This window comes from Scophthalmus maximus, chromosome 7, assembly GCF_022379125.1.
Source record: "Scophthalmus maximus strain ysfricsl-2021 chromosome 7, ASM2237912v1, whole genome shotgun sequence".
NCBI classification, from domain to species: domain Eukaryota; kingdom Metazoa; phylum Chordata; class Actinopteri; order Pleuronectiformes; family Scophthalmidae; genus Scophthalmus; species Scophthalmus maximus.
The window spans coordinates 14,834,228-14,850,083 of NC_061521.1; the positions used below are offsets into that span (position 1 = coordinate 14,834,228).

General features: G+C 42.5%; 2 protein-coding genes across 7 annotated transcripts in view; both read left to right on the plus strand.

The window, feature by feature from the left end:
• The window catches only part of sema4ba (sema domain, immunoglobulin domain (Ig), transmembrane domain (TM) and short cytoplasmic domain, (semaphorin) 4Ba), a 42,337-nt gene extending 38,008 nt beyond the window's left edge, over positions 1-4,329 (plus strand). For both annotated transcript variants that reach the window (XM_035642836.2, XM_035642835.2), the window contains 6 exons: positions 516-666; positions 997-1,207; positions 1,300-1,415; positions 1,793-1,950; positions 2,077-2,168; positions 2,354-4,329. In XM_035642836.2, the coding sequence (XP_035498729.2) occupies positions 516-666; positions 997-1,207; positions 1,300-1,415; positions 1,793-1,950; positions 2,077-2,168; positions 2,354-3,126 (1,501 nt within the window). In that variant the 3' untranslated portion in view covers positions 3,127-4,329. The remainder of the gene's footprint in view (positions 1-515; positions 667-996; positions 1,208-1,299; positions 1,416-1,792; positions 1,951-2,076; positions 2,169-2,353) is intronic.
• Positions 4,330-6,317: 1,988 nt separating this feature from the next.
• Positions 6,318-15,845, plus strand: zgc:162879 (ras and EF-hand domain-containing protein). Of its 5 annotated transcripts, none has more exons than XM_035641877.2 (18): positions 6,318-6,731; positions 8,445-8,597; positions 9,489-9,569; positions 9,726-9,816; positions 10,070-10,165; positions 11,434-11,511; positions 11,598-11,713; positions 11,807-11,875; positions 12,824-12,905; positions 13,011-13,090; positions 13,197-13,347; positions 13,495-13,596; positions 14,535-14,679; positions 14,763-14,844; positions 14,943-15,057; positions 15,141-15,254; positions 15,361-15,437; positions 15,535-15,845. In XM_035641877.2, exons 1-18 carry the CDS (start codon positions 6,427-6,429, stop codon positions 15,635-15,637), a joined length of 2,040 nt encoding a protein of 679 aa, XP_035497770.1. In that variant the 5' UTR covers positions 6,318-6,426; the 3' UTR covers positions 15,638-15,845. The 5 variants fall into 5 exon arrangements, with proteins under 5 accessions (XP_035497770.1, XP_035497768.1, XP_035497769.1 ...); XM_035641875.2 differs by having other exon boundaries at positions 6,321-6,731; positions 13,197-13,386; XM_035641876.2 differs by having other exon boundaries at positions 6,322-6,731; positions 13,011-13,081; positions 13,197-13,386.
• Positions 15,846-15,856: the final 11 nt, after the last annotated feature.

Below are 15,856 nucleotides of genomic sequence, written 5' to 3' on the forward strand. Positions count from 1 at the left end.
GTGAAGGCTAAGATATTTGGAATATGATTTAGGGAGATAACATTTACATTACGTAGTTTTAAATAGATAAATTAATAGGTAAATTGTAAATATGTATCTATTAATTTATACATTTTTCAAAGAGGAGGTTTTTCTGAGGAATTGAGACTTTTTTTAACAGGGACGATGTACAAAAACACCAGTCTCAAGACGCAACATTCTGTACTGTTCTAAGTACTTTCCACCTCCAGTCCTTGACCATCTATAGATGGTCAGTGTCTTCTTCCCTGACACTATCGCCGCAATTCAGTGCCTTTAACAACTACCCTTCATGGGATGGGACGACCTTGACATGCAGACTGATTTGGAGGGAAACCATCCTCATACCTCATTCTGAGAGTGAATGACACTATGAAATGAAGGACTTACACTGTAAAACATCCACTCCATAGGGTTACAGACAGTTTTCTTCAAGGTTACACATTTGAAACGATGAGAAATGTTTGCTGAGATGTTGGTCTGTTGTGTTTTTTAAGGTACAAGGGAGCGTCAGGAAGTTCTGCAGTGTGTTCCTTCACGATGGACCAGGTGGAAAAAGCCTTCAACGGGCGATATCGAGAGGTCAACAGAGAGACCCAGCAGTGGTACACGTACAACCATCCCGTCCCTGATCCTCGGCCTGGAGCGGTGAGTGCCTACCTGCTGCCCCCTGCTGGAGAACCTGTAGACACGTTCATGTCAGTACTCAGCTGCATATCTGTGATGTGCTCTGCTGCATGAGGGGTTTCATCAGTCACGTCCTCAATTTTGACTGGCATTCAAGGCTTGACCGGATATCTGTCAAGCTGGTGTCAGTCCCGTCCTCTCTTCCCTTCTCATTTTTATCAAACTACTCTTTTATTTCCTGGCATTCTTATCAGACTTGAATCTTTAGAGAAAGAGAGAGAAACAAAACACTGCTGCCAGTGGGTGTCATTATCCAGGGTAACAATGTGACGTGTTATGTTGCCTCTGCAGTGCATCACAAATGCAGCCAGACAGCAGGGCATCTCCTCGTCGCTGCACATGCCGGACAAGGTGCTGAATTTCGTCAAAGACCACTTCCTGATGGACAGCGTGGTCCGCAGCCAGCCCCTCCTGCTGAAACGCAACGTTCGCTACACCCAGATCGCTGTCCATCGAGTCCTGGTGGCGCACAAGGCCTATAACGTGCTCTTCATTGGCACAGGTTAAGAACAAAAACACACTCATCAGCCTGTGTTCATCATCCTGTGTTATTCATCTCATTCACAAAAACTAAACTCAGGGTGTCTTCTGTAGACGACGGAAGGCTTCACAAAGCCATCAACGTCAACAACAAGATGCACATCATCGAGGAGATGGTGCTCTTCAGCAGTTCCCAACCAGTGCAGCACATTGAGCTGGATACTGAAAAGGTAAAGTGCTGGGAAATGTCTTACAGAGCTTTCCCGTGGTGTGAACTAATAACAAGCTGTAAATGTATTCATGGGCAGTTTAGAGAATCCATGAGCCATGAAGAGCCACAGCTCAGAGCAGGCCTCGTGTTCGATGAGCTAATTACATGCAACTTTCTCTCAGGGGATTTGCAAACACTTGGGGTTTTAACAGCTGGGATTGTGACACTTTGTGAATGTTGGCATGTCTTTTTTTAGAATGTAGTGTGTAGGAAAGCCAAGTGTATTGTATTTAGATCATAGTCAGACATGGAAGATGCTGGACGAAAATAGTAACCCAGCAACTGTATTTGGGGCACTTCCTCCCGGTCCCCTGCTCTGTCGTCTCTCGTCCACAGGGTCGGCTTTATGTTTCCTCTTTCTCTGAGCTGGTGGAGGTCCCAGTCGCTAACTGCACTAATTATCAGAGCTGCGGGGAGTGCATCCTGTCCAGGGATCCTTACTGTGCCTGGAACGGGAGGCAGTGTCTGGATGTCAGACGGCCTTCGACAAGAAGGTATGTATCTCTGCACAAACATTTCTGCAGCCAAGGCATTTATGGAGACATTTCCATGATATGCGATGGTGAGATGATAAGAGCCTGCATTTGCCTACACCTTCTGATTAAATGTATGTGTTTCAGTGTCTGGCAGCAGGATGTAGATGAGGCAGACACATCAGCTATTTGCAACAAGACAGTGCCAAGCCCACGTTTTGCTAAACCTCCACCTTCACGTAAGTGAACTCGACTTCTCCATCAGTGATTAGATAGAATGCAGCACTGTGCACTTCTTCATTTCATGTAATTTCATTTCACTGTGTCAAATTATCATTATTATGAATTCAGCAGCAGAAAAGGCCTCGCACCTAATTCGATGTAGTATCTGATCGATCCATGTCTCTCCTTTGCCTTTCCACAGGAATGTCTTCATGCCAGGTGATCATCATCCCAGCCAACACATTCAAAGTACTGCCTTGCAGACTGCGCTCTAATCTGTCTGAAAGGAGGTGGGAGTTCAGTGAGAGTGCGGGTCACTTCCGTTACCCGAGCCCAGAGGGAGGGCTGGTGGTGGTAGCTCAAGCAGACAGGCAGGAAACCTACGAGTGCTGGTCAGTGGAGGAAGGCTTCAGGCAGCTGCTGGCAAACTACTGTGTGAGGGGCGAGGCCAAGCAGGAGAGCACCACGCTGACAGGCCGATCCCGCACGCCACAGATCTCCCAGGAGGAGTTTATCATCCTGCCGGGGAAGGCCCGCTCGCCACAGATGGACACCAAGACCTACTGGAATGAGCTGATCGTGGTCTGTGCCCTGCTGGTGTTCTCCCTGGTGGTCTTCTCTCTCTTTGTGATTTACAGGAACCGCAACCACATGAAGTCCATGCTCAAGGAGGGCGAGTGCGCCAACATGCAGCAGAAGATGCCCCGGATAGCCGGGAAGCCGGCTGAGAACTTGCCGCTCAACGGCAACACAGTCACAGCGTCGGCGTCCGATCACAAGGGCTACCAGACCCTTAACGACAACTACATCTGCAGCACTCCACCGCACGAGTGCTCGTCGCCCGACAACAGCAAGAGCTTCTCCGAGTCGGAGAAGAGGCCTCTGAACTTGAAGGAGAGCCACGTAGAGATTTCTCCCACATGCCCACGGCCGCGAGTCAGACTGGGCTCTGAGATTAAAGACTCCATCGTGTGAGCTTCACATTATGTGGAGGGACTCATTTTAAACTCATGACTCATTGGAAAAGGAAAGAGTGCACTTGCTGAGAAGACCCTACAAGAGGGAAAACTTTTGAATATCAGACTCTTCGTGGAGAGACATTTCATTACACAGATTTTGCACTTTGCCTTTTTTTTATGTTCTGTCCCTATGGCCCATGTACATTTCATTGTATTTTTTTCTCACTCACATTTTCAAGTGCATTCAAAAGCAAGCTGTTTCGCTGTTTTGCTGTCAGACTTTCTACGTATGGCTCACGGGAATGTAACAAGCGTATCCAGGCGGCGTCACGACCACAATTCATTGACTGAATTTCATAGCATTGCCACTCAGTCCGTCCATATAACCTAGAGGTGATGCCTTGGAAGGCGGAGTGACGTTCGGATATGTTCCCACTAACAGCCGATACAGTGTTTTTCTTTTCTTTTTTTTACTTATTTCATTCTGTCATCTGGTGAGAGCCGACCCTTTGCTGAGGCTATGCACTATGTACTGTAGGGTAGCAAGTTAAACACTCACACCAGAATACACACTAAAAAGTCAGTGGTCAGCACGAAAGAAAAAAAGGTGACCCGTCACTATCGTACGTTCCCTGTGTATTCACACAAGTATATTCATTATTTAGGCTGAAATATAACACGGCAACAGACGAAGCATTCGGTGGGAAGAAGAGTCGTGCTGAGAGATACAAAGTGAAAAAAATCACGTTGCAGAAAATCTCACCATCTCAATCATTACACACCTAAAAGATTATGATACAGTCCCAAATGACATAAATATGCTTTTTTTTAAGTATTCGTATTACTAGTGGATATAAATATTCCCTTTGTGGAAGACTGATTTTCAACAGGGTTTTTTCTTTCACCAAATGTGATAAAAAAAAGAAAGAAAAGAAAAAAGCTCATTCCAGGTATTATCGTGCTGTTCTTCATGAGATAGGCAGTCTATGCAAAGCAAACAATGTGAAGTGGGGTAAACACCGAGGAAACCTCACCTCGAGACTGAGTAAGCACAAAGGTGTTGGCACTGTTAATGATTTTATGATCAGTGGCACTGCAAACACACACACCCCCACACAAACTCACTCCCATTACAGCCACCGTAACGTATGCAAGAGCTTTTAGCCATTTTGCTGCATTTCAGGAAGAAGATAATAAAACTCTGACATGCTGGCGTCACGAAAAATACCCCAACATAATAGACCCGGCTCCAGTAGAGGAATGTAAATCTCTGGCTGTCGATTTATCTCAACATTATAAATTATTATAAATATTTATTATGACTATGAGGCCAAATGTTTCTTTTATGGAGATATTTATTCATCATAGTCACTCTTAAACGTTTTGAATATCTCTTCTCAGAGGGAGATAATATGAAGTATTTAAATATAACACCTATTCATAACCGGAAATAAATAACACGCATCTGCATAGCCTCAACTTTGATAAGTGATGAGTGTTAAAGAATGGAGGAAGTTGTCCTCTGCCTTTGCTTGCTTAAATGGTTTTTAATGCAACCACAAGAGCAATAACTTTCATTGTCATTAAGTAATAAACGTAAGGATTGTGTAGTTTAATTATCCATCTCCGTGTTCAGAAACACAAGCATACAATCCACCAAATGTATTGTTCAGATTTGAAAGCATTCTTGTCGTACAATAATAAAGTCTTACTTGAGTTTGGCTCTAGAACTGTAACAACATTTAAAATTTCACCATAAAAAATGCAGGAAGGCATATTGCATGACTCAGAATGCATAGGATTTGCACATGATGTTGAAAAGCCTTAGTACAATGCAGGTTATGGATTTGATAACAAATCTGCCTTGGGGAAAACAGACGATGCCTTCTGAAACCATAATCAAGAGACGTGCCTCTTGGTGTAATAATCTTACCAGGTTGTAGTGCTGTAGGTGTGACAGGACTGGCCATGCTCAGAAACAGGAGTGAAAACATTGAATATGTGTAATTTAATACTGTCAATACTGTACAGTATGTACTCATGAGGCGTTTATTTATTATGTTTTTTATTCTTTTTTTCAATGGTGGCTTCAACCTTAGTCAGGGAATGAATTGCATTCTTAAATTGTGCACCCAAATAACCACTGGCTCATTTTGAAAGTACTGAATTATAGCACTATTGATAGTATTATTTTGCATTTCTTGTAAATGGCACAGCAATTATGAATTTCAAAGACTGGTCGTCTGTAATCAATCATGCAGTGTGAAAGATTCATGCTTTGACTGTTATTGGAAACACAAACAAACAAGCAGCTAAGTGCAGAACAAACGTCAAGTGGCAGTGATGTAGTCAAACGTGTGCCCGGTGCCGAACAAGAGCCACAGTCAAAGTATCCTCGTCTGCTCTCTCGTACTGAACCACTGTAGTCAGGCCTTCTGTTTGTGTGGCAGCGCACGTCGTCGCCGCGACGCCCGTCAACATGTATTGTATAAAGTATAAGCGATTTAAAAAATGTTTAAAAAGTTTCTAAGTAAACTGTTTTGTACATTCAGCTGCCAATGTAAAAAAAAGAATATTGTGAACTGTATTTTTTTGTACGATACATCACTACTGTCTTTTTGTTTGTTTTCTTTTTGTACTGTATATAAAAAGCACTTTATTTTAATTTTTTCAAATAAAGATCAAATGGATAATTTTTTTATTTGAACGACTCATGATTTTATTTACTATAAGTATTTAATCTCAGCCTATTTATGGATTATTTTTCTTCACATAAATCAATCCACTGTTTTGCCACAAAGACTTTATAAGATTTTAGATATTTATTATTTTATTATTAGGATTATTAGAGTTTTTACTATCTTAGGGTGGAGTCAGAAACGGAAGATTGTCAGGGAACAAAGAGGCGTGTCTGATGAAACTGTCATTCTCTACACACCTACAAGGCAAATACAGCTGCTGCCTTTCTGTTCTCTGCAGTGGTGCAGCTCCATTGCACCTTGAGGTTGAACCATAGCGCTTTGGGTTCCTGAAAAGCGCTTTATAAATTCAATATATTATTATTATTATTATTATAGCAGGTCCCTGCAGCAGCAGGGGGTCTGTCGGGGTCAGTCGGGGTCAGTCGCACCTGGACGCGGCACATTGGGTCCATTGATTCGACTGACCACGCCCACACTGAGGTCCGGACCAATGAGAGGCTCCTTTGATCGAGACTTTTTAACAGAGGACTTTTATTTTGGCACACGAGCCGCACAGGTCCGTCCATGAAGGAAGCAGCGTCAACTTTGTTTTTGTTTTACGTGTTAATTCCTCCATGAGCATGGACCGACCCAGTCTGCGGAGGCTGTTTTCCGCCTGCGACGTGAACAAGACCGGGAAGATCGAGTACGGCGACTTCGCGGTCGTCTGCCGGGAGCTCAGCGTCCCCGAGGCCGAGGTCAGAACTCTGTTCGACGAGTTCGACGCGGACGAGCGCGGATACATCGACTACAGCAAGTTCTCCTGCAGGTTCCGGCAGGTGTCGGACACGCTCGACGGGGGCGCGCGCGGCGCGGGGCCGAGCGGCTCGTGGGAAGAGCTCGTGGGCCGGATGGACGCCGAGTGTCTCCTGTCCGAGAGGTAAACCCACATCCGGCGGTGGTTCATCGCTTGACATGTAAACCAATCATCTGATCACCATCGGGTCATTTCCACAGTTCCACCCTTTCATGATAATTCATTTGCATTCCTGATGATAAAACCGTATTTGACAGATCAGAAAAATGACTGGAGCACAAATACAACAGGATTTTCTATGAACACACTCGCCAAATGAGCAGCAGCATTATAATTGAAATAATTTGTAATTTTTTTATACAATCAATTCAAATAAATTAAAGACAACTTTTGGACCTGCTTGGATGAGGGGTTCATCTATGGTAATGGTCATTTTTGGAGGCTGTAATCTGTGATGCTGTTGATCCAATATAATAGAATCGTGGCTGACAAAATGTTAGGAACACCTGTCAGCATAACTTAAAGATCACAACCTAAATGACCATTAATGTACATAAATAAACATCCTCCTAAACAGATTCATTTAAACAAAAAACAATAACCTGATCGTCGTAGTCCTAGTGTAGGGCTGTTGTATTATATTGACATAGGTGCTTCTAATAAACTGGCAAGTGAGTGTTGATTAATTCCAACAACAAAAAAAAAACGAACGAAGGAAGAACATGATTTAAAAATGAAAATGACATGGATCAATCACAGGGATTATTTCCAGTTTAAAAAAAAATCCCTGGCCCAAAGTACGGAGATCAGAAATGGAAATGTGTGAAATGAATGACAGATTAATCTTGAAGATTAGTTGAAGCCATTTCCTCACATGGCTGGTAAAGGAAACAGAAATCGGCCGAATGACGCAGAGCATAAAGTACACGTCAATAATCTTGACATCGTGTCTGGGTGGGGATTCAAAAAGTAAACAAAACAGTGATGCCATGCTTTGGAGTGAGACGTCTGCGAATAAAACAAAATCCAATTAGTAAAGTACAAGTTATCAGTTCCAGCTGTCAGACGCTGCAGTTATAAAGTTAAAGTGTCAGTCAAAGAGTCTGATCATGTGACAAGAGAGTTGAGCAACAAGGCGGAGGATTTGGTGTCAAAGTGAAAAGCAAAAGTGCCGGTTTGTCATAAAATGTCTGGTGTCTAACTCTACCCCACCGTGGCATATCACGACAAGACAGTGGTCATCTTATTTCCCCAGCAGGAGTTTTGTATCAGCCTCTGAGCCTCCATTCTGATTGGCTTTTCTGAGCGACGCACAGGTGATGGATTGTAGCCTGCTACTGTAGCTCTGTAAAAGTCATTGGTAAATGCAAATGGCGAGGGTTAGTCTGCGCTTAACTGAGCCGAACAGACGGTCACATTTAGATTTAAAAGCTCTGGTATTTCAGAAAAAAAACAAAACAGTATAACCTGGGTCCAGGTTGGTCTCAAAGCTGAGGGCGGTGACTGTATAGTTGTGACATCACAATATAATGGAAATCCTGACGGCTCGTTCCCAGGCACAGTCACTGAATAGGGGCTGTGTTCATTTCTCTGTGGACTGAGTGTTTTGATACCTTCACGGTGTTTATACAGCAACACGACCTGCTTCATACAGACATAGAAATCTCACATTCTGCAATATGGGGACCTTTAACCTTTGACTGACATAGGCTACCTTCGTAACCAGGGTTAATTGGATGTTGTGCTGAAAAGTCTTTCAAACGTACTGAGTGAGCACAAAGATGATTCTGAGAAAACTGCACTGACGTCTAGCGACTGTTTGCTCTTCTCCTGTAGTCTCAGGGAGCAGCTGGCTGATCTTTACCAGGCCATTCATTCCTGTGCAAACACGACTCTGCTGCAGGAGTTTGAGAAAACCATCCACGCTCTGATCAGTCAAAGCCTCGACAACCGACTGGAGTGTGAGCAGCTGGAAACCAGTTTGAAGCGGTGAGAGACAGATAAAAACTGTTGATCTCCTGTGGGATCTTCTACATTTCAGAACACCTGACCTGTGATGTGTGTGAAGCATGAGCAGTGAACGTGTAATATTTAACTTGTTGAAAAGAATTCAGCTTTTTAGAATTATTTAGCATTCTTAGCATTAATATGTATAGATTTGTTTTGACTGGGGACAATAAATAAGTTGTGATGATAATAAAAGTATCACCTCTGCTTAACTTAATCCATTTTTGGCCACTAGGGGGAGAAAACCCTCCAAACAAGATGACAAATAGACACCTGACATCATTTCCTCACAGTAAACCTGTTTTTAAAACCTGGTTTTAAGTTGTAACCCCTCTTTTAGCTCTTTTTTGGTCTCTAAGTCTTGTTTAAGATTTAAGATACAAAACAAGTTTTTGTTAAAATATTATTTAGATTTAGAGGTCACTCTGGTGTAGTTGGCATCAGACAGAATATAGTATTGACATGTCAAGGCTTTTTATAGGCTTAACAACGTGGACATTAAATATTGTCTGCTGTATTGAGAAAGCTTTTAATAATTTCCGTGAAGTGACTTCTCTCATACTTCCTTAAATGGACAGTTTAATTGCTGTCCTACGCATGAGAAGAGATTGTGTGTCCCCTTTCTGGTGGGACAAGAAAGGGGACATTCCTTATTCAAGGAAGTAGGAATATTGAACAATGTGCTGCCCTGGCTGCTCTTGTAATCCCTTCAAAAAGTGAATATTTATTCTACCAATGTCTCCAATGTCAGTTGAAATCAGCAGACCTTTAGAATTGTTTAGCATGAAACTTGAACTCAAATTGAAACAAAAAAGATCTTATTGAGAAATCTCACTGACAAAGTTTAGTGCTCCTCGGGAATCGGCTTTTCAGAGTCCGTCCCTCCCTCGCCTCTCGTTGGTCCGTGTCCTATCTGACGAGAGCAGAGCAGTCGCTTCAAGTCAAATCAGTAAGGTACAGCTGCCACACAGATAGTCAGTGAATATATTCTTTTGTTTTTTCTCTACCTACTATCTTAATCTATAAAACTGCTGCTGGAGAATCTGCTTTGATTCCGGCGTGGTGAGGCTGCCAGCTCACACTTCAATGTGCCTTTCTGTTTTCAAACAGAGCCGAGGAGATGAACAGCAGTCAGCTGGCAGAGCTGGAGGACGACATACAGCAACAACTTGTCAGAGCGGAGGAGCGGGTGAGAGACGAGGTGAGAGGGATACCCGCAGGATTTGTCGTGGACTGTATTATTTGAAATGGACTCGAATATTTGATTTAATAGTGAAGTGATGATTTCCACACATTCCCTGATAGCTCTTGTGAGCCGCCTGCATATTTGCGGTGCAGCTCACCCGCAGCAGGTTACACGTCTCGCCACACAAAGAGCCTCTGTAAAGTCAGATGAAACCCGCTCTGCGAGGCCTGAGCCGGCCTCTTTAACCGCCTCGGTTTCATGTTGGTAGGAGCGCAAGAAAATGGAAGGAGTCATGGCCGCCATGCATAGGAAGCATGAGAATGAGGTCGCAGACCTGCAAGCCACCGCGGACAGTCTGTTAAAGGTAGGTTTCACCACACAACTATGGGCATTTACCTTGTCTCTTTTCACACAGATGGAAAAACATGGAACAACATGGAAACTTGCCCCAGACAAGTTTTCGGTGGGGTTGTTGTGCTTGATATGGACCACTCTATTGTGCTGAGTAGGAAATATTTGCATTCACAGTACAACACATGACACTAATGTACAGTGGGAGGACTCTGGCCCGAGGGCTCAGATCTCTGCACTAAAATGCATTCAGGTCCGGTCTGACCATAACTACAGGTGCTAATACACCAAAGGCTCTGAAAGGGCAAAGACAGCATGTCAGGCTGCTTGTGTTTTTTGTCCGCAGCGACTCACAACTGAGGGACAATACTGAAGCTCAGACGACCTTGTAGTAAACACTAAATACAAAACCTGTATGTAGAGATCAGGTTGGAAAATTCTCCATGTGACTCACAGATCATCTGCACCACTGAAGCTTTTTCTCTCACTGCCTGGTAAATGTATTCTTACTACAACCGTACACCAAGGTGAAAGTACATGTGGCTTTTTAAGGCACTTGGAGATGGCACCACGACTGGTTTATTGCATGTTATGCCCAAAACACACTCTTTACTAATGAAGTGACTGTTCCACACATTTGAACCACGTGTCTGGATCAGCAAAAAAAAAATAATCTGTCGTTAAACTAACCGGTGGATTTGGACACAAGCTAAATGCACTTGTACCATGTGCTTTAGAGCATGCGTTTACATAGTTGAACGCAAAAGGCTCTATTTTAACAATCTAAACTGACATTCGAGTTTGACTGATTAATCAATTTGGTCAAAATTTCATTGAATTCATTATTATATCTGTATTAGTGTCTGTTGGCTGGTAACAAGAGATTGTAGAAGAGAAATGCTGAAGAAATCTGTCTGAGGTCGTTTGGAAACAGAAAGCACTGACAACTGATAAATGGCTGACTCAGTCACAATTCTTGAAAAACCTCATTTAAGATGATCCTTAAATATTGATGATTTGTGGTAATGTTAAAAAAGAAGCGGATATATCATAAGATTTCTGTTTAAAATCTCTCTAAACTTTGCTGTCGGCAAACATCTGATCTGATTTGGGGTATAACATGACGTGCCTGTATTTGCAGCTGCTGCGGTTACTTTGTTCGCCAATAGATGGAACCGCACGTCTGTAAATTCTGGTCCATCACTGCTGCCAATGTGACTCCTGTGTTGCCTCATCAGCATCTAAGACTGTTTAACAAAACGCTTGTGTAAATGTCTCAAGCACCAAGAAGACTCCGAATTCATCCAGTCAAGGGAGGAGGTGGTCAGACTGAACAGACAAATCAGCAGTCTCTCACAGGTAAGTCATGTTGGGAGTGATTTGTTTTGTAGCTGAATAAATCACATGCATGCTGCATAGAGACTGTTTCAAAAATCTCCCCGCAGGAGAACGAGCAGCTGCGGGCCTCTCTACTGCAGGCGCAGACCAACGTCGCCGTCCTGCACTCGGAGCTGGACAAGCTGAAGAACATGTACGCAGATCAGAGAGCTCAACATGAAAGGTGAAGCACTGCGTTCATATGACGCTCAGCTCTTGTCTGTTATACACAAATATGATCCAGAATCCACTATAATGTGCCCATATGTTTTTACAGAGAAAAAGATGATTTGAAGATGATGGTTATGGAATATCAGTCGTACTCCAGTCAGATTCAGACCCTCCAGTAAGTCTGTCTTTGAATCCATGAAGCTGTATGATTTGGGAATGTGGTAAATATATGTTTTCGGTTTCTTAATCAAACATGTAGGGATGTGTAAGTTTCAAGCACAACAGATTTGTTTGTTTCTTTTTCAGAAAAGTATGATAATTACTACCCTTTGTTTTGACAGTTGGGTTCATGAAAGCACAAAAGCACTGTCCTCTTGTGGCATCGAGCCAGGCAGATGGTTTTTGTTTGAAAGTTTTAAAGATATGTCTCTGGCATTTGGAGGAGATGAGCTAAAAAGTTGTTTGTGAGGTTCATTTAAAATTATTTACTTCCACTGAAAATATGTTTAAAAACTGCATCAACAAAATCTTGTCGTTTAAACTTTAAACTCAGCCTATAACAGACTTAAAATGTAGCTGTAAACAGTGTTTATGTATGTAACTGTATTTGTCGATTACGGATTATTTCCATGGGCACTGATTTATTAAATCATAATATATTTACCTGTTATTACAGTTGTCATCACGATACATTTAAATAAAATGTCTTCATTGGGGAAATAATAATTGTTAAAAATGGTCTCATAACTTTGTCTGTACAGATACATTATAATGTCTTAAATACAATTTCTTAAATGCTGTTTATTCAATATTTTTATAATTCTTTTAATCTGTGCGAACCATTCCCATAACTTATTACCAGAAAATGTGTTTAGTATCCAGTGCAGGCTATATCACATACATAGTAGAGCAGTGAATGTTGACATTTGAAAGACTTCTTCTAAGAAAATGTCTCTTGACTTTGCTTTTGTCCAGTCTGGAAAATGACCCCAGGTGAAGTTAAAGTGCAAACAGTTCATCACTTGAATAACCAGTACAACTGGTTTGCCCACACACCTGTTGTGTGAAAGCAAATGTTTGTAATTTTATCTGACCCTGTCTGCTATTTCCTTGCACACTATAGGGAAATGAATAAAAACCTGTACGACAGTAATGACGGGCTTCGATCTGCATTGGCCAGTGAGGTGGTCACAGCTAAACGGAGGGTGAGTCCCTGGTGCTGCTGCAGCAGATCGAAGCTGACAGTAAATTGTTTTCAGTAGTTCAAGTGTAAAGGTTTCCTCCCTGACATTTTTTAATCTGCTCGACAGCTGTCTTCCCAAAATGAAATCCCTGCCCGAAAGCTGAAACCCGTCCGACAGAGCACACTCAACTACAGCAGGTATATAAAGTTAGTTACTTTCTTTACACACCTCTGTGAATCTGCAGATTGATCTTGGTGCATTAAATTGTCACAGCTAAAGCCAGGGTGTACTTGTCTGGATGGTTTGCTGCAGCTCAGGGGAAGATCCCAGCAAAGTGGTTTACTCTCACGTAGCCACCTGGGCGAACAAGTACCTGGACAGTGGCGTCGCTCTGCCGATGGACACGGCTGACAGCTCGGGCAGCGACTATGACAGCGACGACAGCAGAGCCTCTGTGGAAACGGTGCACCACAGTTACTCCTATGTTCCGTCGGAGGTGGAGGTGGAGGACACATACATTTTTTTTTTTTTTTTTTTTCAAAATAGTAGGTGACACAATGTCAATATGCTTCTGAGCTGTTTAAATCAGTAGTTCTTGGGTCTGTTGCAGATATCAGAAATCAAATCGGAAGCTGCAGTGTCGGTGACTCCCAGCAGGGCGACCTCCATCACATCGTCCCTACGAAGACGTTTGTCGGCATTTTCCACAAAGGTAAAATGTTTCAGCCTTTTAATGTCTTAAACCTCCCCGGTTAGTACTGGTGAAGTGACTTGCACACTACCGGTAAAACGTTATAAGCACAATCCCATTGGCCCAGTTTTTATTGAAACACAAGCGGCTCAAATCCAGTGAATGATGTCAAATGGGACAAAGTTCAGGTACGCAAAGTAACAACTTTTAGAGATTTAGAAATTGATTATCTTGCAGCTTTCCTGCAGCAATGGCAGTAAATGAAAGTGAGTAGACACAGTTAATACAAGTGTCCCGACATGTTGATGATTAACAAGCGCTCTGTACGAAGGCAGTGTAACACACAAACGGTGTTACTACACCCTCTGGTGCTTTATTAGAACAATACTGTGCTGCAGGAAGTATATTTCAGAATGGTGAGGAAAAAGGGCAAGTAACAACGAGAAAGTGAAAGCAATGCAAAACGTGCAACACATTTGTGGGAACTTCTGCGACAGTGTTTTCAAACATTTCCAAACAATGGTTCTTTTCCTTCGTCGAGAGAACATCCCAAGTGTGTACTACTGCTGGATGGATCAAACATTGAGATTAGATTTAGGATTAATTGTTAAACATGTTAGATTTCAGATTACACCGAGACACTACACTGTAAATTTTAGTTACAACTAGGAAATGGAGGTGATCTAAAATGGACAGTGTAAGTCACTTACTACGTGTTGAAGTAGACAGTTGCATGTACTGTACTGTCTTTTTCAAGCTGTTTGCTTCTCATGGTCCACACCAATGGATGCCCAGTTGTCATCACGTGACCTAGGTTTGAAAAGTTTGTTTTTCTTTTGCAATCTATATTTCCAAGGTCAAGTATCAACTTTCAAGATCAACTTAATCTAGAATTAAGTCTAATTAAGACTTTCCACATAAAACTGGGCAAAGTCTGTCATTTGTATTCATTTGTTCAGCCTTTTGACACCAACATTGAAGAAACTTCGGAACCGGCTCCGATGTACCGTCTGGTCTTAGCTGGAGATGCCGGAGCTGGAAAGTCCAGCTTCATGCTGAGGCTGACGCTCAACGAGTTCAGAGGAGACATTCAGACGACGCTGGGTGGGTGCCACAGCAAACACATTTATTAAACCACTGACACATTCTTGATTTCAGGCATTTAAATCTGCTTTCTCGGTTCTTAGGAGTTGATTTCCAGATAAAGAGGATGCTAGTGGACGGAGAGAAGACGAACCTGCAGATATGGGACACAGCGGGACAGGAGAGGTACAGCACTGACTCATAAGAAGTAGCAACGGGGATATTAAAATCCATGTCAACATGTAACTAGACCAAAAATCTGGTTGTGTTCCTTTCGGCTTTAGGTTCCGTAGTATCGCCAGATCTTATTTCCGTAAAGCTCATGGTGTCCTGCTGCTCTACGATGTCACTTCAGAAAGCAGCTTCCTGAACATCAGAGCGTGGGTGGATCAGATTCAGGTGACTGTGGAAATGCCGACTGACACGTGGTGAACGAGTCACACAGAACGATATGTTTTACAGTGTCCTGTGTTTTAATACAGGATTCAACGGAGGAGAAAATCCCCATGTGTGTTATTGGAAACAAGGTGGACCTCCGAGAGCAGCTCGCAGAGGGAAGGTGTGTGAGCAGTTTGCACGGGGAGAAGTTGGCCAAGGTGAGTTACCTTTATTCCACCTCAAAGTTTGTATAGACAGATGCTCGGCCTCCTAGGTGTATTAATAAACTGTCTTCACTCGGGTATGTTGATGCTTTGCTTGCAGGCATATGGCGCCTTGTTCTGCGAAACCAGCGCCAAAGAGGGAACCAACGTCGTGGAAGCTGTGCTTCATCTAGCGAGGTAGGAGGCCAGAGACCGTGCATTAGACTTTTTAGTTTTTCCTTCACAAACTTTGGCAATTCTCAGCTTTTTTTCCTTCTTTTTTTTTTTTCCTCAGAGAAGTAAAGAAAAATGTCAAACTGAGGCGGCAGTCAGACTCTGAGGTGAAACTGAGTGAATCCAATGCAAAGAAGACTCTTAACAGCTGCTGTGGATTGTAGATGTGTGTTGATGGTAGATTCAATAGAGCAAGAAAGGACATGAAGTTTTTATTTTGTGACGGAGAAGAACCCAAAATATTTTTAACCTTACATATATTTTAATCTCTGGTCTGAAATATATTTTCCTAGATGTTGATTCTATAATTAAATGAAGACTTCTATTACTAGAGAACTGCACATGTACAGATAAATGCACATAATGAAGCCATGTTTATATTT